Source organism: Aquarana catesbeiana, linkage group LG01, assembly GCF_042186555.1.
Source record: "Aquarana catesbeiana isolate 2022-GZ linkage group LG01, ASM4218655v1, whole genome shotgun sequence".
Lineage (NCBI taxonomy): Eukaryota > Metazoa > Chordata > Amphibia > Anura > Ranidae > Aquarana > Aquarana catesbeiana.
The window spans coordinates 797,145,699-797,158,003 of record NC_133324.1 but is presented as its reverse complement, the minus strand read 5'-3'; the positions used below and the strand labels follow the sequence as shown (position 1 = coordinate 797,158,003).

The 12,305-nt window shown below is 39.0% G+C and overlaps 1 protein-coding gene across 1 annotated transcript in view; it reads left to right on the top strand.

Annotated features, from left to right (window-relative positions):
* Positions 1 to 12,305, top strand: part of UFSP2 (UFM1 specific peptidase 2) — a 35,636-nt gene that overhangs the window by 11,613 nt on the left and 11,718 nt on the right. Inside the window, exons 3-8 of the mRNA XM_073607402.1 lie at positions 3,517 to 3,700; positions 3,789 to 3,855; positions 5,599 to 5,756; positions 6,758 to 6,950; positions 10,412 to 10,558; positions 11,593 to 11,757. Of these exons, the coding sequence (XP_073463503.1) occupies positions 3,517 to 3,700; positions 3,789 to 3,855; positions 5,599 to 5,756; positions 6,758 to 6,950; positions 10,412 to 10,558; positions 11,593 to 11,757 (914 nt within the window). The remainder of the gene's footprint in view (positions 1 to 3,516; positions 3,701 to 3,788; positions 3,856 to 5,598; positions 5,757 to 6,757; positions 6,951 to 10,411; positions 10,559 to 11,592; positions 11,758 to 12,305) is intronic.

Below are 12,305 nucleotides of genomic sequence, written 5' to 3'. Positions count from 1 at the left end.
CTTTGAGGGCAGAGGAGAGATCTAGTGTCTAATAGACCCCAATTTTTTTCAAAAAAGAGTACCTGTCACTACCTAATGCTATCATCATAGGGGATATTTACATTCCCTGAGATAACAATACAAATGATAAAATAAAAAAAAATGAAAGGAACAGTTTAAAAATGAAATAAAAACCAAAATAAATAATAATTAAAAAAAAAGAGACAAATCCCCCCCCCCCCGTACTCACGCGCAAAGGCGAACGCAAGCGTTGGCCTGGTGTCATATGTAAACAGCAATTGCACCAGGCATGTGAGGTATCACCGCAAAGGTCAGATCGAAGGCAGTAATTTTAGCAGTAGACCTCCTCTGTAAATCTAAAGTTGTAACCTGTAAAGGATTTTAAAGGCTTTTAAAAATGTATGTAGTTTGTCACCGCTGCACAATTTTAAAGCATGTCATGTTTGGTATCCAAGTACTCCGCATAAGATCATCTTTTTTATTTTATCAAACATTTGGGCAATATAGTGTATTTTAGTGCATTCAAATTAAAAGTTTTTTTCCCCAAAAAATTGCATTTTAAAAATCACTGCGCAAATACTGTGTGAAAAAAAAAAATTGCAACACCCACCATTTTATTCTGTAGGGTCTTTGCTTTAAAAAAAATATATAATGTTTGGGGGTTCAAAGTAATTACAGGGGAAAAAAAATATTTTTTTTGCTAGAAAAACAAAAATTGTCAGAAAGGGATTTGTCTTCAAGTGATTAGAAGAGTGGGTGATGTGTGACATAAGCTTCTAATGTTTTGCATAAAATGCCAGGACAGTTCAAACCCCCCCCCCCCCCAAATGACCCCTTTCTTGGAAAGTAGACACCCTAAGCTATTTGCTGATAGGCATGTTGTGTCCATGGAACATTTTGTATTTTGCCACAAGTTTCGGTAAAATTAAATTAATTTTTTTTTTTTTTTTTACAAAGTTGTCACTAAATGATATATATTGTTCAAACATGGCATGGTTATATGTGGAATTGCACCCCAAAATACATTTAGCTGCTTCTTCTGAGTATGGGGATACCACATGTGTGGGACTTTTTGGGAGCCTAGCCACGTACAGGACCCCAACAACCAAGCACCGCCTTCAGGATTTCTAAAGGTGTAAAATTGTGATTTTACTCCTCACTACCTATCACAGTTACAGAGACCCTGAAATGTCCAGATAGCACAACCCCCCCTCCCCGCTCCCAAATTACCCCATTTTGGAATGTAGACACCCCAAAGTAGTTGCTAGGAGGCATGGTGAGCATTTTGCAGCTCTCGTTTTGTTTTTGAAAATGAAAGAAAAGAAAAATGCATTTTTTTTTTTTTTTTTCAATTTTCAAAACTTTTTTTCAACATGCCTCTCAGCAAATAGCTTGGGGTGTCTACTTTGTAAAATGGGTTCATTTAGGGGAATTTTGTGCTATTGTGATAGGCAGTGAGGAATGAAATCAAAAATGTATGTCCTTAGAAAGCCTGAAGGTGGTGGTTGGTTTTCGGGTTCCTGTACGCAGTTAGACTGCCAAAAAGTCCCACACATGTGGTATCCCCGTACTCAGGAGAAGCAGCAGAATGTATTTTGGGGTGTAATTCCACATATAACCATGCCATGTTTGAACAATATATCATTTAGTGACAACTTTGTGTAATTTTTTAATTTTTTTTGTCATTTTTCAATCACTTGTGACAAAAAAAATAACATATTCAATGGACTCAACACATTCACATTCATTCATTTTAAGAGGGAAGTTTCGGGAAAAAAAACTTAAATTTTAAATAAGGAACTTTGAAGCAAAATAAGGGTCAGTGCCCATCTGCAACCTCACCATTGCCATCAATGCAGCCTGATCAATGCCCATCTGCAGTCTCATAAGTGCAATCGCCGTGATACGCCAATAAATACAGTGTATGTGTGTGTGTATATGTGTGTGTGTGTATATATATATATATATATATATATATATATATATATATATATATATATATATATATATATATATATATATATATATATATATATATAAATTATTTATTTATTTTTAGATGTTCACGTCTCTGGCTGGGTTCACACTTGTGTGATTCCTATGTGGGTTTCCACATCGCACCTCCATTGACATCTGCGCACCACTGCGGGCGTCAATGTAAAGTTAATGACACCCCCAGATCATTTCACAGATCGCAGTGCGAACTGTGTAATGGTGCAGGAATTGGATAGCATGGGTGTTCACACCCATGTGATCCGATTCCTGTCCGAGTTTGCAAATCACACTGCGATATGCGAACTGATTTGGGGGTGTCGTTAACTTTTAGGCCCGGTTCACACTTGTGCAATGCCAGACATCGCACAGGCATCGCATGTAATTCGCAGCCCACTACCGTTCACGTTACATGTAATGTCTGTGCGGTGCGATATCAGCCGTACAGATAGTATGGCTGATATCGCACCGCATTCGGTGCAAACACGCACAGGACCCTTTTTTCTGTTCGGACCAGAATCGGATCACATGTGTGTTCACACATATGCAATCCGATTCATGTCCGAACTGTCAATTCGCAGTGCGATATGCAAGCTGAACTTGGGATGTCGTTAACAATGTATTGACACTCCCCAGCGATTTGCATATGGCAGTGTGAACTGACATGCGAGTCGGTGCGATGCGGGAACCCGCAGTGGATTCGCAGTGTTCTCGAATTGCACCAGTTTATCAATTTTTATGTTTATCAATTATGAAATATATTTTAATTTATTAATAAATATTTATACTTGTATACTTTATTAAAAAATTTTTTTTGATGATTATAAATGTATTTTGCATTTATATGAATGGTGTATAGCTGCATTACATATGTGGATTACATTAATTTACTATACACCATTCACATTTAAATAGGCACATGTATGATCTTTAAATATTGATAAAAATAATGTTTTTTTAATAATTAGGTTAATGTATATTGTGTAGTGAATGTAACTTTATTATTTTATTAATATGTTGGGGAATAATGTGTGCTGATTCGTGTTACACTTTTGTATTTTACACTTCCTCATACAGTGAGAGGAGCCGTTCTGAGGAGTTCCCGGCATTTGTAAATCGCTTCTCAACTCAACATGCGAAGCGATCTACACATTTTCATAAACAGGCACTCAGAGGAGAGCAATCTCCTCTAAGAATGCCTGAGAACTGAAAAGCGGTATTTTACCGCAGTTTCATAAAAGGACACCTAAGATTGGGTGAGTTTTTCTGCTTGGTAAATGCTCCCCTAAGAGCCGTAATCATTAGGTGCCATGAGATAATCACCAGAACTGTCTGAAAATGGTCAGATTAATCAACTGCCATCCCATGTCTACAGACTGCTCTGTTAATCATTTAGTTTTGTTGTCCACATTCTTGTGATCCTATTGGGAACAAACACTCTTTGGCTTTGTCAGAAAACTTTATGTAGAATAATTGTTGCGTTTTTTTTTGTTTTGTTTTTTTTTTTATCTTATTTTATTATAGAATCATCCTGCAAGAAGGCACTTGTGCAAGAATTAACCAATCTTTCTGAAAAACTTCAGTCAGAGTCCTTGGTGCTAAGTGTCGGGCACAGTTCATTATATGTATGGCCCAACACTGGAGTCAACACGTCCCCCTCCACTCTGACAGATGACTCCCCCTGCAAAGACATCTTGAATTTTATCCAGTAAGATAGGATACAGATTTTATTTTTTTTGATGTTCTATACTATTTTATCATTCTAAATGTGTTCTCTTTTTATCTGCTTTTTAAAGGTCTGATGATGATGATGACAGTTGGCGCAAAAACTTTAAAAGAAAAGAAAAAAGGCAACAAAAAATGGTATGTCATTTAGTTTTGTACTGTTAAACCAGTGTTATCAAATGTGGTCGCTGTTCTATATATTTATTTTCGTGGATGGGAGTTTTTCTCAACAAATTAACAATAAAATATTTTCTATAGCTGAATTCTTCTAGCCAGCCAATGAACCAGACTAAACTCTGGCTCCGATATTAAAGGGAACCTATGGTGAGCTAAATATGTAGGCTGCCATTGCTGATGTCTTTATAACAATACTAGTCATTGACCCGGATCAAGCATGCAGCAAATTTAAAAGTAAAAAACCTTCAGTAGTAGCAAAAGTTAGAATTCCTGACCTGAATATTTGTTCTGGGTCTGTTACTCACTGATCAGCATTAAAGCCAGATAACTAGCATTTCCAGCAATGGCAAACTGTTTTTTTTTTTTTTTTTTTTGCTACAGGCATCTTTAGATTGAAAACAGAGTGCATATATTAGTAAATGTATGTTAAACCACAAAGCCACATTAAGGAGCTCATGTAAGCTGTGGTCTTACTCCAATTTATAGGTACCCCTAAACTGGGAAAAATACATAGCAATAAATTAAATTGAGAGCAAGCTTACTTTAGGACAGCTGAGGAGCCACAAAAAAAAACCAGAAAGTTGATTTACTGGTGCATAAACAAATGGGGTTTGCATTATAGTATGCCATAAAGATACCCTTCGATAATTAAAGCGTATGTAAAGGTGTAAATGTATTTCTTTTTAAACAAGCATGTTATACTTACTTGCTCTGTTTAATGGTTTTGAAGCCCCGATTCTCCTCTTCTTGGGTCCCCTGCCGACGCTCCTGTTCCCTTTCCGCAGCTTGCTCTGGGGGCACTCGTGTGTACTCACTCCTGAGCCACCTCACAGTGTGTGGCTCGCCCCCCCCCCCCCCATTGGCTGTGATTGACAGATGTGTCTCAGCCAATGGAGAGGTAGAGCCCCGCGTGAGTTTCTACTGCACATCACTGGATCAGGCACGGGTTGAGCTGAGGGGGGAGCTACACACTAAAGGTTTTAGGTTTTCATCCTTTAGAACCACTTTAAAGTGCATGTAAAGCCAAAGAGTTAACTTTTTTTTTGTCCTATTAAATATCCCATTGAAAAAGTTTGTTCAAACCTGTTTATTAAGTGCAAAACATAGCTGTTGATCCTGCTGGAAATTAATGTCTTGTGCCATCTGCAATCTTAGCTCAACTAATATCGTCAGAAAGCACTGTTTTTTTTTTTTTTATTTTTTTTATTTTAGAACAACCGTATTGTCACTCTAGGACAATATTACAGATGTTTACAGAACTCCAGGCAAACTTTTTTTTTTTTTTTTTTATTACCACATAGTGGGACTGTGCCCACACTGCATATAGGTTAACTGCTCGTTTTTGTCTAGGGGATCATAGAGCCGAGAGATGCTCAATCCTCCCAGCACAAGACCGATCCCTTCGGCTCCTGCCCCCTCCGCCCACGGTACAGTGGTCTAGTGCAGTGGACTGTTCCTGACATCATCACACCACTGGACATGGGGGAGCACCGTTTTCCGAAGGATCGATGAGTATAGGCTCTCTGTTCACCCCTAGACAAAATGAGTAGTTAGCCCATGCAGTGCGGGCACAGCCCAGGAAAATTTTTTTTTTTTTTTTGCTCGAATTGCGTTTTAAGGAAAATGTAATATTAGTTTGCATACTCTTCTACTCTGATCGTCTTCTGTATATTTATTAATGTTGCTTTTTCCATCTGTTTACAGCAACACATTGTTAACCTCAGCATCATGTTTGAGTTGTCTACCTCCTCTAAAGCGGTAACGCCAATAATTATGTACAACAAGAAGAGTCATCATTGTGTGAACTTGACGTTGCCCATTGACACAGCTGTCTCTGTTTCCTCAGAAGAAAAATGGAGGAGGTATTTCATTTTTTTTGCAGTTGGGGTTTGTACTGATGATTTTTCTAATTTAAAATTGTAGTCCACTTGAATGGTAATTGCTTTTTCTTTCTTGAGGGACACAAGAAGTCTTTAACCTTCAGGTTTTACTGCTACCTTTTAGGAGGATTGGACACTGGCAAAAAAAACAAAAACTGTAGGCCAGCTCAACATAACCCATTCTACTACCAGCATGCCCTTTTTTGCTAGTGTCCTGGGGGGGGATGGGCTTCTTTTCCTTAGCTCTCCCGTGTTAAAGACTAACCTATTTTAAGCTAGTACTTTTTTTTTTCTTTCTATCAGTTATTTTTCTTCAGTCGAGACTCTTCTCCACTTTGCTGATAGTTTGTCTGACTAATTCTCTGGTGCAGAATCGTTCTTAGTGTGGTCTCTGGAATGACCTGTATTGACCCCGCTTGACTCACTGAATGTTATAGGGGTAGCCTGGAATTTACCTTCCGGCACTGGGTTTCACTGGGCGCTATTAAATGTAAGCTGCAAAGTGCTTTCCATGCCTAGAGTTGCTGTCATTGTCTCAGCATTTGCCCTGTCCCTTAAGACTTAGTTTATGAGTAGGCCAATCTTGCCAGGCAATATAGCTACCTCATTTGTACAGGCTTTAAATTCCCCATTTATACTGGTTTCAACCATGGAAAAGCTTTATGTGCTCACATCATCCACTGGGTGGAGTATCACACATGCTCTGCACTCTTTCCTGCCATAAAGAAAAGAGCGCAGAGCATGTGTGAGCATCTCCTTAACACCTTTCTTGACAGCATAACACATATATGCGGCATCCAGGAAATTGGCTTTAAATCTGGCCGCCGCTTATATGCGTTCTTGTGTTTGTGCTGGAAACGTGCTTCCATTATAGGAAGTCAGTGTGCATAATGATATTTGTCTGATTTTTGGTCAGTATGCAATATATTGTATGACCTTGTAACTATTTTTCAATGTCATTTTTTTTTTTTTTTTTTGAACAGTGTTTGTGGAATTCTAGTGAAAGCACTCAAACAACAGTTGACTGACATGGAGAGGTGCATGCTGAAATATATGAAAGGAACATCAATTTGTTTGGCAGAACCATTCCACTTCATGTTACCAGAAAGTAAAGGCCTTCTGACAGTGGTTTATCCAGCAGGAGTAGCAGTCTCTCAACTGGAGGACCACAGAAAGGTATTAAAGAGGAACTGCAGGCTGCTCACATCATTTGTAATGACAACATCTTTAACATTCGGAAGCTTCTCTCCAACCACTTTGCATATTATTTTATATATACTGTGACTCTGTACTTGCCAAATATGCTGCAGAAATCTCCCTCCACTAAGTCTGGCCACAGCCATTTTAACTGTGGGCAGCTGAGGCTGCTGCCTGTTCACTTTCTGGATTTACACAGAGGCACACCTCCAGCTGTGCAGCTCTCATTGACCCTCTTATGACTCACCCCCCCCCCCCCTTCCTGGCAAACTCTCACGAGAGTGAGAGCTGTGCATGATGTCCGAAGCCTAGGCTAAATACCAGGCAAGAAACAGGAAGTGGGCTGTATAAGGTATTTACTGGCAGAAAAAAAATATTTTACTATCCAAAGTTAAAACAAGAAGGCTGGAAGATTTAATAGATGGAAAGATGAAAAAATGACTGAAGGTCCGCTTTAAGTGTACCAAGTGACGTTTGTCCAACAGAACAGGAAGAGAGGAGAAATGTTTGAGAGACACTAGAATTTTTCTGCTTATTCAAGCAGTCAGCAGAAAAAACAGGACTTGCAAACTTGCTGCATCTGAATCAGTAACAAAAAGGCTTTGTAAAAACTGTGCTGTACTGATCTGGACGCAGCCCATTTACTGGCTTTGCCTTCATTCTCTGCAGTAATTGAAAGATACCAATGCATTAAGATTCTGCAGGATTCCACACTTCCAGAAGTGTAAATTTCCTGCTCCTCCACTATTTTCAATGGTTGGCCAGCTGTCACTGCTGTGTTCTGTAATGACATAGGGGTCAGCAGGAGATACCACAGAGCACTAGGGTAAGGAAATCTACATTTCTGGAGATGTCAGATTCTGTGGGATCTTCAGACACTGGTATCTTTTCACTACTGCAGGCAGTGCAAAAAGCAGGTTGAGATGAGAATTCAATATTTTCTTTGCAGGGAGGACCTTATGGCAAAGGCATAGAACACTTTTAAATGTTTTTGTTTTAACTAGGTATCAGCGTAGTTTTTATATTAAAAAAAAAAAGGGGGGGGCATCCCCCTGAGGAAGCCACATGTCCCTATGGCGTAACACGTAGGGGAGGGGCCAGTCTGACCTCAGACTGAGGCAGGCATCAAGAGAGGATTGCGGTAACACTACTGAGTTTTATACCATAGTAGTATTAAATAAAAATGGTTGTTTTAAAAAGGGTAAGCACTGTGTCCAACTTTTTCTCTTTATGATATGGGTGAGTGGAGATGAGCACAAGGAAAGGAAGACTTTACTCCAAGGTTACCATAAGGGAAGAGAAACATTACCTCAGATCCCCAGAGGGAAAAGGGTGCATGTAGACCATTGGTTGGTCTTATCGCCCAGGTGAGGGCACATCGGGTGTGGGGATAATCACCATTGCATGTGGATGGTTGAAGCACATAGAGATGAACTTTATTCAAGGCGACACTCGTCTGGATACATGAATAATGTTTTTTCACTGATGAAAGAGGAAGAGTAAGCGAGCAGTTATACACTTAAAGGAGAAGTCGAGCATGAGCTTGTTTGGCTATACTTCTCCTAAGGGTCACAGAAGTGCAATTCGTTTTGCACTTCTGTGCCCCGCTTTCAGCAGAGAGCGATCTGAAGTTCGCTTTCTGCTGACTTCCCTGACATCAGTCCAGGCACCGCGTCATCGCGACAATAAAGTCTGGTTCCGCCAGGTGCCTGGACTGATGCCTGTCTCAGCCTCTCAGCGAGCCGCTGAGAGACTGAGATGGCCGATCCCCGCCCCTCAACAGCGCAGCGTTCCAATGAGCATGGAGGAGCAGAGAGGAGAGCTGCTGATTGACAGTCAGCAGCTCTCCTCTAGGGGATCTGTGAGAACCGAGCCGTCGGCGATGTTCGATCGCTTTGTTCTCAGTGCAGAGATAGCGTGGGACCGATGCTGCATACACCTAGATAAGTATAAATGGGCAAAAAAAAGCAAAACCCCATACTTCTCTTTTAAGGACATCTTAAGGACTGAATCACTACTGTTTGATTAATGTTGTATTATTTTTATATATTATTTGATATAATATTGGTAAATTGATTTAACATTTATTATGACTATGCAGTCTTAAAGGGATATTAACATTATTGTTAGGAGCGCAGCACCATTTTTTTTTTTTTTTTTTTATATATTTGCATATTGGTACACTTTTGATGAGTGTTTGTAGAGGTGTGAGCGATCCATTTCTAAGCACATATATTGAGCATAACATAGCAGCGCGCAAGTATATACACTGTTTATCAGTGTAAGTTAAAGCCTCGTACACCCGTTTTTTTTATTGCATGCTAGTCTCATGTCGAAAGTGAAGAGGTTACTCACCATAAGAAAACTCTCGTACGACAAAATACAACTTCACAAGTGACGTAATGTGTTGAATAGTTTTGTATGTATTCTTTCATTTCTGAGCATGCGTAGTCTTGCTCTTATGATTTTTTTTTTCTGACGAAAACCATACTAATTAAAAGAAAATCGAACGCTGAGTTCATGCACGACAAAAATGTTAGTCTGCACATCCAGCTTTTGTCGGATGAGAAATCAGAATCGGCTGTCGAAAGCCCCATATGAACAATCCGAAAATCGGCAGATCGTTCGGACAAAATTTTACTTCTGATTTTTGTTTCGTGTACCCCTGTAATAACTGGCTTACAGTACATGTTTTGACTGCAGTTTGTAGTGTCATGGCTGATTGATTCCCCTATGTCCATGTATTTACTGTATTCACCTAAAATGGTCCCTGTGCACTAAAGGGACAGGCAACTTCTTCTTCTGGGGTCACAATGCATCACAGTTATGGAAGTGCTAATGCAATGAAAGACTGCATGGTGAGCTTTCTGTTAATTACCGTTCAGCTCTCACCTGAAGAACACTAGACTGAGAGACCCAAGGATTGGGGAATATGTACTTTTCTTCACAGGAAGTGTTGTCTGCTTTAAGACTACAGACCGAGCTCATGCATTAACCTGTGCAGTGCCGTGCCTCATGATTGAACACAAACAAAAATCTGACACCAGGATGTGAATATTTACTCTACTATAGGCGGTGCGTAGAGGTCAAAAACTGACACAATGGAACTACATGATCAATGCACATCTTAAACAGGTAAAAACACAAGGGGCAGGTAGGCACAACGCCCCATACCCATTGCCCAAAAGTGTGCTTTTTTTATTTGAGCTGTATTCCAAGCATATGCACAAGTTTGGCTGGAATGCAGAAATGCATCTGAAAAGTTGTTTTGAGACCGTGAGGTCCTTGATCAATCCATTGTCTTTGCAGCATGTTATGTCCAAGAAAAGCCTACAATTTTAATTGCTACAGTAAGGGAGGGTTTTTTTTTTACCCCTTAAGTAACTGTGTAGATAGAAATAAAGTCTGCTTTTTAATGTCTTATTTATATATTTTACTAGATGTTACACGCACAATACAACCTTCCATTGGATAGACCATACTTTAGAAGAGCAAATGCCTATCATTTCCCTGATGACTTGTACAAGGATGGGTATCTCCGTAATCCACATTTACATCTCAATCATCCTACTATAGAGGGAGGCACAGTAAGTATACACTTCATAAGCAGAAAATCGACATTTGTAACATGAATACATTTTTAAATTGCCAATGTGTTGCACAATGCAGAATATTTCATGGAACCCTTATGTTACCTAGTTTTTAGGCAGTATCAACCAGCAAAAGAAAAATTCCCAAAATTCAAGGCACCAACAGTTTTGCCTGTTTCACAGTTTAAAAAAAACTGTTGGTGGGTGCTTTTAATCCCCACAGTTGCTTTTGGCTTTGAAAGTGGCTAAAATAGCCAGAAAATGCCAAAGTGTATGACCACATCGGATGTATAAGTGCTGTAAACCAGCTCTTCAGGATGCACGAATAGCCAAGCCATTTGGTAAAATATGCATGGCTTCCTTTGTAAACTTGGCGTATAACTAAAGGCAAAACTTTTTGATAGAGTGGAGAAGGATTGAAACACCTGTCAGATCTTCATAGTTGTGCCCCCATTAGGGAGATTCAACCTCTATATTTGTCTTGTTTACTGTTATCACCAAGAGTGAAAGTAAAAGAATAAAACATTTGGGGGCATCAACGGGAATAGAGGGGACATCTTCCAATGGGGACACACATTCTGGTGACCCAGTTGTCAACCAGGGATTCCCTGACTTTGAAGTGATTTCATCACACTTTCTGTATTGGCTATGGGACAGAAATGGAAGGGAAATCTCCCCAATGGGACACGGCAAAAAAACACAGGGGTTATAACCCCCCCATACTCTATTACTCTATTCAAAAAAATTACCTTGGTTCTACTTGAATGAATTAATCTCCTTTTTTTTTTTTTTTTTTTTTTTTTTTTTTTTTTCTTCTAATTAGTGATGATACTTCAAATATCAATTGTCATAACAATACTGCTATGCACTGTGTTCTTCTAATTTTATATTAGTCCATGTACATTTTGAATATAGTAATATTCAAAACCTAATGAAACAAACTGTATGTTGTTACCCATTTTGTTTTGAAATCTAATGTACAGCACTTTTTACACACAGCAGTAAACCTGTCAGTGCTGTTTTCTTTGTAGGTTTCATTGGTTCATGGAATATACAGTTACCATCACTACATGCAAGATCACATGGATGACAGTGGTTGGGGATGTGCCTACCGTTCTCTACAAACCATCTGCTCCTGGTTTAATTACCAAGGTTACACAGACAAGTCCATTCCAACACACAGGGAGATTCAACAGGTTGGATTGATTTTTTTTTTTTTTTTTTTTTTACAGTTCATCTAACTGAACACTTTCTGCCAAGGAGAGTATGGGGAATCTAGCATTTTCAATTTTTTCCAAGCCATTACTTGACTGCGGAGCACCATCTTAAGTAGGAAGTTGATATTACACATAAGGATAATTCTGTCCCAATGGTGCAGATGTGGTAATTGCTGCATTCCGCATTTGAATGTATCAATCTCTGAAATCTAGCTGGTGTTGGGTTGTATTTTAAGTTTTTGTTTTTTACAGAAGACTAAAGATAACTGCAAGATACTTATACAAAAAAAAAAACAAAAAAAAAAACAAAAACATGTTCTAACGCCACTCTGGAAATAGAACCAATCAGTAAATCTAGAGTTCTAGGCAGTTCTATACAACCTTTATTCCTGTAAGGGATGTGCTTGGCCTTTCAGGCCAGTCAGTCAGAAAAGGCATATTGTATATATTGGCTTCCTATATCATTGAATCTACTGATCATGTGTCACATACTGGATATGCAGGAACAGTTATTTCACATAACTTTA